This window comes from Aptenodytes forsteri, unplaced genomic scaffold, assembly GCF_000699145.1.
Source record: "Aptenodytes forsteri isolate BGI_AS27 unplaced genomic scaffold, ASM69914v1 Scaffold251, whole genome shotgun sequence".
Taxonomy (NCBI): domain Eukaryota; kingdom Metazoa; phylum Chordata; class Aves; order Sphenisciformes; family Spheniscidae; genus Aptenodytes; species Aptenodytes forsteri.
In genome coordinates, this window is record NW_008794082.1 from 260,918 (window position 1) to 270,609 (window position 9,692).

Here is a 9,692-nt window from a genome sequence, read left to right on the forward strand (position 1 = left end):
GAGGAGAAAATATTTCAGTGGCACACAGGAAAGACAGAAAGGAAGGGAGAAAAAGAATGAAAAAAATTAAGGAGTTAGTTAAATCAGTTACTTTTAGATCTTTCTGGCAGAAGGCCCTACTTCAGACAGGGTATCCCATCCAAGAAACACTTCACAGGCATTTAGAAGTCAGCAGGATACAAGCAAATACAGAATTTCTTCCTTAGATTAGGCCCATGGATTCTCTTCTACGTTTGTATTGTCCACAGCTAATATTCTATCGTACCGTGTGTTTTATGTGACTAAGTGAATAAGACATACCTGTTGCTTAAAAGCATGAAATGTGGTGGTCAAGGTTAAATAAAATTCTCCCGGAAAGCCTGGGCAGTATTTCCCATTTGGTTAGATACAGAAGAGGACCATTTGTCCTCACAGGCACTGCTTGTTTCTCTTTCTTTAGTTAGAAAAAAGAATGAAGACCTTACATCTGGAGATCAAATCTAGCCTTCTAAATATATGTTGGTGTGCCAGCACCAGCGCTGAGTAAATAACAACCACCGCACTTCAGGGAATTGCTTTTACAGCCAAATTTTTTCTGACCTGTTTCCAAGTGCAGCATTATGAGTTCACCAACGCAAGAATTAATCATTATTTCTCATATTTGATCTTTTTTGGCATGGCATTACATGGTAGTATTTGACCTGGAAGCCTTGAAAAGCCCTAAGATTAGGGGCAAGACCACCAGTGTTTCCATGGCATCTGCCTCATCACAAAAATCACGCTTATGACCATGATCTTTCAGATGCAAAAATTATCAGCTTAGCCTTTCTCTTTATATATAATGTCTTTCTTTTGAACTAGATTATTTGAAGAGTTTACTTTTCAATTGTCAAGGAGATTCATTACACCCGCCCCAATCCAGAACATCCATTTACTGCAAGCTATTTAAAATATGGTGAATAATACTTGAATGTGCATTAATAATAATTTTTAATATTAAACTAAAATAATTCAAAATCCTAGTTTTGCTTTGAGACAGTTCAGTGAACCTGCTCAGGACCCCACTGGAGTAAGTGATCTTGTACACTGCACTTTGCAGGAAGAGGGCCTCAATATTTTATCTTTCTACCGTAATAAATTCTCAGCCCTTAATGATTTTTTCAGTGCAATACGAATGGCAGAAAAGGGACAGAAAAACCCCCACACAGTGAAGTATAACCTGAGAACATGCAGGCATATCTTGCCTCCTGATGCACAATGTGAGGAAAGAGTAAAGAATTTTGTTTTGACAATAGAATGGGTGCTCCTAACAAAATGCGAGATCCTTATAGTACTAATAGCAAGAGGGGAAGCCAACAATTCACTTCAGCAAAAAAATTCTCTTCATAGTCAAGAAATCAAACTGCAAGAGCCAAACTTAGAACTCATTCTGCTGAAGTTGCTGGCCAAACATCAGAAGTAAGAGGATGGCTGATCTATCAGCTCTCAGTGAGACTACAGATCTTATTCCCTGTCTCAACACCATCTTCCAGTTTTAATTAGAATAATCAGAACCTGCAGTACTACAACCACAAATAGCCCCTTCTTATGTAGAGGTTTAACTGGGGGATCATTAGGATCAAGTTATTATATTTTATTACAGTGCAGGTCAGCATTTTAGCTACTATATTACATTCTAGTTTGCATAAGAAGCATGTGCCATGGTACCACTTTTTCATTTCCCTCCTAGAATAGGCATTTCACTTCAACACAGATATTTAATAATTTCAGTATATAGGCAAACAGCAAATATATTAATCTATTTTACGTAATGGCTTTACCTGGGAAGATTACAGCTTTACCTAAGGGAAGGCTGGAAGAGAAGATACTAACTCTCGCATTCCCAATTTCAAGGCATTTTGACCAAGAGTTTTACATTCAAACCTTCTGTTCAGCACAGAAATAAAGAGAAAGGGCTGCCCGCAAGCCCGGTCAAAGTGAGTATGCGAGAATGCAGCAGTGACAAAATCATCCTCAAGCATGCATTTTTCTTAAGTGATAGTAACCTGCTGGACTAGCAAAGAAAATTCCACCTTGTTGCATGCTGCATGCGATTGTTTTTTTGATTAAATCACCTAGAGAAAAACTTCAGAAAAGCAGCTGAAAGTGAAGAGTTTGTGGTTTTTGGCTTAATTTTGTTTTTAAGATGGGTGAACTAGCAATTTTATTGCTTCCACTCTCAGGAAGCATTTTCTTTGTTTAATAACAGATAAGAGTTTAGCTAAGTAAATCTAAGAGGTGCTTGTGTTTCTTCTCTATGAAACAGTCATCACCATCTGTTCGCGTTTGCCAAACACGCATCCAGTAAGACCAAGAGAGCAAGGGGTCCCATCTGCTCTGCTTCCCTCACATGACAAGGAGGATGACAGCAACCAGCCCATGTGAGCAGACAGCTTGCAAACAGCCACCATGCTAAGGAACACAGCTCACTGCTCAGAAATCACTGGCCTATATAATGGCTTTCCATAAAGGTACAAATGAGAAGGACAAAGGCAGGGCCAAGTATTTCCAAGATCACAGTGGAATGAGAAAGCCAAGAGCATGACTTGGCAACATTCCAAATGTCAAAAAACTTGTAACGATGTCACATCATCTTCGAAGACCTCCAAGGCGCTTGCCTGCATGCCTGCAGGACCCAACAAAGTCTTACTCCCAGGACTTTCATTATCTGTTGTGGCAAGTCACTGGGCTGGCCTCATTAGCCATCTCCTCAATAGCTTTAATTGAAGACTATAGCACTTGGGACAGACAAACAGATGAAAGGCTAACTGAGGCTGTAAAGAAGAAAGAATCCCATGCTATGTCTACATATAACAAGCTGTTTCTGAGTGACAGGGGACTTGTACTCCTGGGGTAAAGGTGTCCATTTTAAATGACAAGTCTACTCAATGCGATTGCTGTCTTCACAAAGAGGCACTCTTACTCACCCTGCTGCAAAGGCGGCAAAGAGAAAGGGAACATATGAAGAACACCCAGCCAGAACCAAAACTGAGCTGGGACGTCTGCCAAAAGTCTCCAGGCACATCAGACCACAGCACACTCCACATTTCTTCACAGGTCTACTTGGCTACTGGCTAAATAACTACTTTCTCTCCCTCTCTCTTTTCTTTTGTAGCACTGCACATTGCTGACAGCAGCCTACTGCAAATTGCTTATCATAATTTAGCTTACTAAATGCGGTAATGCGTTCATATAGACAGGACCCAGTAAGAAGTGGCACAGTAAGGAACGGGGTTTTTGCCAAACTTGACAAAGACATCCTGTGCAAATGAAAGCCCTTGTATTTGAAAGAGCACAAGCAGCTTTAAGAACAGGGGCACAGGGGGAAAGCTTAAAGAGGCTCTGTAGCATTCTCAGTACTTTCCCCTGGAACAACCGAAATGAAATCAAGGCGCAGCCTTCCCGATTTCTGCCCCTTATTTCCAGACACTGAAAAAACTTTTCTTTTTGTTTTGTTTTTTGCTGTTCCAGATTTCTGTCCCTTATTTCCAGACACTGAAAAAAAATCAAAAAAATACAACCCCCTCCAGACTGCACAGACATTTTAATATTTTTTACAAGAAAAAAAAAGAGATTAACCCTGACTTTAAAACTGTCCTTTCCAGTTTCTAATTAACTTTCTAAGCACCTCTTCTACCTAACATTTGATGATTCATACATGCACTCCAATGTGCCAAATGAGCTGGCTCAGTGTAGTAGTATGCAATTCAATGCACTGTCACATCCGTATAACAATTTTCAGGTTTGTCATTTTGTTGTTTGTTCAATTAGGAGAAGAAATGATTTTAGGTTCTGTGAAATTTTGAAAGTATGGCTAAGTCAGGTTTTACATAACAATTTGAAAATGCTGTACTAAAGGCAATTCATACCCTGTTCAACTCTGCAGATATCTGAAATTGCTGTTTAATTAAAATGTAAGATGGCTAAGATTTTTGAAACTAAGTTAACAGATTCACTCGTGCAATATTTTGCAATAAAATTGACAAGAAATGTTTTCCAGCTTATATCTTTTACTTGGTTTAAAAGGTTGGTGTCAGCACATGGCTTTGTCCTGCTCAAAAAAACTTTCCAAATTAACTTGTAACTTTAAAAAAAGGTGGCACATATGAAAACATCTTCATGATTAGAGATATTAACTCTATTGTATCTTTTATAGGGGTGTTTGTAGTCAGGTATTTTATGGCACCTGAATCAGTAAATTGTTTTTTCTTAATTGGGCCTCCTAAGAAACACAAGGCCCATCCTAGCCAAGCTAAAAACACAATTAGCTTAACATCTAACAGAAAGCAGCATGTTGTATGTAGTCAAACCTCTGTAAGCACACAGAATAACAAACAGGGTATCCTTTCATCCCATTATGCTCCTCCACAATAGCACCAGCTCTAATCCCAGTCTTTTCACACACCCTGAATATACCTTTAGCAAAACTGATTCTGCAAGCAGTACCAGACTCCCCCAAACGGGCAAGAGCAGCATATGTATGGAAAGTCAATTCACAGAGGCATATTAAACACATAGGAGAAGAAATTCTTAAAAGCAATCTTTAAGAACTCCAAATCTTCACTACATGGAGGAAGAAGGATAGCTTACATACTTATGGGTAATTTATAGGCTTTACAAGTCACCACCTAAAGATGCTGTTACATATTCTTGTAGCTGTTGGGATAAGCTTTCTTTGACCGGCAAGGTTATTTTTCAAAGGATTCCTGCCTCTAGGGGAGTTGCCATTTCGCACTGCTGCAGCATGTTCCATAGGCAGTGCATAGTGTCATTTCAGAATGTCTTTTATTTGTTGTTTTCCTAGATGTAAATTAAAAGGCCATTTGGAAAATATGTCCGCAGTGGTCCTTTGGCGTGGAAGGTCAGGTAATGTTCGCAAGCCCAGTACGTTTTCTGTATGCTACAGCTGGTAGAACTGGCCAACATCTCATCCAATCGCTGGTTATTCCCTCCACGATTTTCTTAACACAATGCTGTCATGAAGATAAACATCTACTGATGGGAATCCCTTACAAGACAGTGTGCTTCGCCATTCAGTGACAACTCTTACTGGTTCCTTGCTTCCTCCCATCCTCCCCCACCATATTTCAGCCATTATACCTCAACAAACTGAAACAATGCAGATTCCTCGGTTTGTTTTACAACTCCTGGGACTCCAGGCTGTGATGTGCTTGAGGAGATCTGTCAGGAAAACAATTACGTTTGTATTACCTAACTCTTCAGTTTCAGTATCAAACTTCAATGGGCTAAATTTCCGATCCTCATACAGAAAGACTCCTGGTACCTAAGAGCATGCAAACGAGTCCCAGCACACCCGTACAAAGAACAGTATCTGCTTTCCAGGAGACACGTAAGTGGGTGATCTGTGAAATGGTGATCTTGAATTATTTTTCACAAGGAAAATATTTCCTAGGATCAATATAACAGTCTAACGAGTTTTCTGAAGAGCTTTTATTTGCCCGCTGATGTCAAAAGAGGGTTAGCAACAAAAACTTAACACTATTGTATTTCACAGTTCAGTGAAAGACCTGAGACTGCAGAATGGTGGTGCTGATAGAGCACAAATTGCTACTTAGCAAGGAAGGTAAGTGTGGACAGGGACACAATGCATGCAGGTACTTCGAGATACCAGATCTATCCCAGACACTAAGGTAACTCCATTTTATACTGTTAAACTTGTGACAATTATTTTTGTTGCAAATGACACCTCTGATTAATGTTAGGCCTTGGTACAAGTACCAATTTTTTTGCCATTGACACACATACCTACCATGCACTGGTTAGGTGCAGCCTCACTACAGGCTGTTTAACATCCTTGAAAAGACAGACTAGCTAATATGCATTTCTCATTACCAATCATCAGTGAGCTACTTCTAAACCGCATGTTTTAGCAGAGCAGATGAGCTTGTTTCCTGGCACCTACTGAAACTGTTCTTTGAGGGGTAAGGAAAAGCCAGGGGTCATAAGCCCTTAGCAAGAGCTTATCTTGTAGCCCACAACACAATTCCTGCCTACTACCACATGGCTCTGGCACTTTCCTGCTTGGGCACTGTAAAATGAACTGAAACAATTAAGTGAGCCGGTATTTGTCTTACTCTTTGAAAGACTGAAATTCAAGAAACAGAGCGTTATCAAGAGGAACTATACGAAGTATGACATTGCTCAACTGACAGTATAAGTATGCAAAAGCATCTTAGAAATGCTTGAAGATGGATGATGAATTATTACCATAGAAGTATCATAAGTGACACTGGAATTAACCAATCTTAAGAAGCTTCTAAGTATCGCTTTTCATTGCTGGCACACCAGGCATTTCCTCTTCCTAACAAGAAAAGCCAGCAGGTTGTTTAAGAGCCTAATTACAGGTTATGTACTTCACTGTGGCCGTTACCTTTAATCAGAAATAAAGGATCAGTGCTTTATTTATAATACATTTTGAAAGCCTCAGATCTTAAGTTGGAACTAAAGGTCTTGTGGGTTGATGTTAAAACAAACAAAAACCAAACCAACAAACCAAACAAAAAAATCACATTTTCTGTGTGCTAGTATTGCAACGTATCTGCTCCGTAAGTGATGACATTTAGGGAGGAGTATGAAGGTGCACGCAACAATGAGTATTAAACACATGGGAGTCAGATTCACGGCTGATGTGAAAACAGGTAATAAAAAGGCCCTGCTATGACACAATTTCTTTCCATATGCACTTACTCAAACACCACCCAGCATCCTGTACAATCAATATTTATAGAGCTAAATATCTGTATGTCACTTGATTATGATCATTTCAGAAGTTGGAAAGATATAAACAAGCAAGTGAGGCTTGCAGAGGACCAGGATTCTTTGCAACCTCATTCTTGTTGTGTTAGTTATGTCAGTGAAATCCATTAAAACTTGGATGAAATGGTGTATACTTAAAAAAAAAAACCAAACACCAAAACAACCACCCCCCAAACCAAAACACCACAGTTGCACTTCTAGCCATAACTGGAAATACGTTGACAAAAACGTTGCACATTGCAAAACTAAAGCATAGTTGCATAGAGCTATTTGGTGGTTACAGAAGAAAATTTTGGGAATTCCAGAACTACAGTTATTTTTGATGGGGTCAACGACTAAAGCAGCCACAATAGATAAAGGACATAATGTAACATCCAAATATACATGTTAAAACTTTAGTTAGTAAGACTCTAGTTTAAAACTAAGTGCAGGAGTGACACATCTCTAAATTACTGCTTAAACCACAGCTCCATTATTGCACCAGGGTTTCCACCATGCTCCTAAACAGACTCTGCTGCACTTCGAGTCTGACCTATCTACCTGATACATGATCCAGTACCATAAAACCAAAAAGAAGGAACAAATAAAAGCATGAATTTTAGTTAAAGATTTTTGATTTCTCTTTCAGCTGAACATCAGATGCTTCTTAAAAGGAAAACGCTGGGGAATACAACCCTTTTTAAAGAAACTCACCTCTGCAAACTGAAACAATGACGACTTCTGACAGGTTTCTGTAGAATTAGTTGCATCAGATTGGCAAGTACTTGAGGAAACCTGAAACAAGGAGTGTGCAGAGTAAGACCTCAAAGGTGCTTCTTTTGAGCTAAGAACAACAGTGAGCAAAACAAAACACCAGGCAGCAGTAACAAGAAGCAGTGTTTTAAGAGAAGATGGGCAATCTCATGTTCCGCAGTCCTGGACAGGTTAAATCAAATTTATAGGTGAAAACATAGTTTAGCACCCATTTTAATACACTTGAAAAATCACCTCAGAAAGACCACAAAAATACCAGGGATTTTTTTTTCCTTTTATAATTCCAAACTTTGCAAGAGAGTTTTATGCAACAGAATACTAAACTGAGGATATTGGGCTACATACACAACTACCTCGTATTGGTGATGCTATCAACACTGCTGTATCTGTAATTTGTACTACCATTCTGAATACGGAAACTACTTAGAAGCTAAAAAAAATTTTTTTGAAGACACTGAGGGTTGCTAAGTGACAGAAATACTTACTAGAAAAATAATCCCCAATCACCTGACAGCATGAAAATAGGTAGTTAAGCCTAGAATTGCTCAAATAATATACCTAAACATCCATTTAGGGGCGCTTATGGGACACAGTGCAAGAAAGAGTCGTAACTTCTGAAATCAAAGTACAAAGATATGACTTCAAAAACAACAGCCTTACTCAAACTAACACTGAGCTTAGCCATACTATTCTTATTAGCCAGAAATGTGTTAATCAAGCATCATTCTGTAAAGGAATTGTACCAAATATGATACATTCATTAAATGTCACATTTGAGTGTAAAAGATTTACATGCATAACTCCTAGAAGCATAAGGTAGTTCGTATAAAATAAGGTATGTAACATGGCTTATAGGAAACAGAAGAAAGGAAGGAGCCTTTGCGGGATTTTAGGAAAATAACAGGATGGATTGTTTTCTCCCTAACCATTTTTCATTTTTTCATGAAATTTCAGTTTATTTAAAACATTTTGCTGCTAATGTGTTTTTTCTCTTATTTATTACCAAAACAAGTATGTCAATAGCATTTATTAGTGAATGCACACATGAGATTTAGCTAGCAACTGCATCTGTTGCTGGTAAGCACAAAGCACCACAGAATAAGCAGGCCTACAGCACATGCAGTTTGTACTGCTGCTCCTGCTACTGTTTGTCCGATACGCTTAAGCACTGCAAGAGCACCAGTAGCATTTTGTTTCAGGAATCTGCTACCCATACCCCCCTGAAAACACTAAATCCAAGTGTAGCAACCCACAGGCCAAGGGGAACTATACCACACGACAATTTGCTTACGTACACAGTCAAACTTGTTTCTTCCCTGCCATAAAACCAAGCAGTAACAGTGCCTCCTATGATCTATGCTTCCATTATATTTATTAAACACCAAGCAGGATGTTTTATCAGTGTACTATGGGAGTATACCAACCCAAAGGGTTACAAATAATGTATTTTTAATGCCTGTCTTTTGCTTTTTCAGCGGTTTGTGTTACTGTTTTCACTGATGTAATGTTTATTACTGCTCTTCTCATGTTTCTGTATGATCCATTTAAAAAATCTGTGCCTCAGCAGTGCTGTGGATTGTACCAGGGATGCATACCAAACTTGCTGCTGTTGAGTGACCCGTCTCTGGAGGTCTGAGTCTCTGCACTGGTGTGGAATAGACATGCAAGCAGCATCCTTATATGAGCGCTCATTTTGTTATTTCAGGCCACTTCACTGGTGGGATTGTCCCAGGAATAAGCAAATTTGGGATTTGGTTCCCCATATAACTTAAATTTTCTGCAGTTCGACCACCTGCCTTACGTAGCTTAGTTTGTGGTGTCTATTGAAGCAGTTTGTTTGCAAGCAGAGCCTATTCAACATGCTGTAGGAAAGGGCAGGAGAAGCTCATTGCTTAGGAGAAGCGATGTGAATGAGGAAGCCGTGTGAAACCCCTCTGCTCCCCGGGGCAGGCGCTGCAGGGCCATGCATGCCTGAGCTCTGCCCACCTGCTGTAACGGAGACCGTGGCTTCGCAGCTTCCTTTGCCTATCTAGGGGCACGTCCACATGAACGTGTCATAGAATCACAGAATCATAAAATCATTAAGGTTGGAAGAGAGCTCTAAGATCCGAGTCCAACCGTCAACCCAACCCCACCATGCCCAC

General features: G+C 39.5%; 1 protein-coding gene across 3 annotated transcripts in view; it reads right to left on the reverse strand.

Moving 5' to 3' along the window:
• The window catches only part of BBX (BBX, HMG-box containing), a 150,172-nt gene that overhangs the window by 36,473 nt on the left and 104,007 nt on the right, over positions 1–9,692 (reverse strand). For 2 of the 3 annotated variants that reach the window (XM_009272785.2, XM_019470327.1), the window contains one exon: positions 7,489–7,569. In XM_009272785.2, coding sequence (XP_009271060.1) covers positions 7,489–7,569 — 81 coding nt within the window. Of the gene's footprint in view, positions 1–5,118; positions 5,200–7,488; positions 7,570–9,692 lie in introns of all 3 variants that reach the window. The other variant, XM_019470329.1, reaches the window with a different exon arrangement.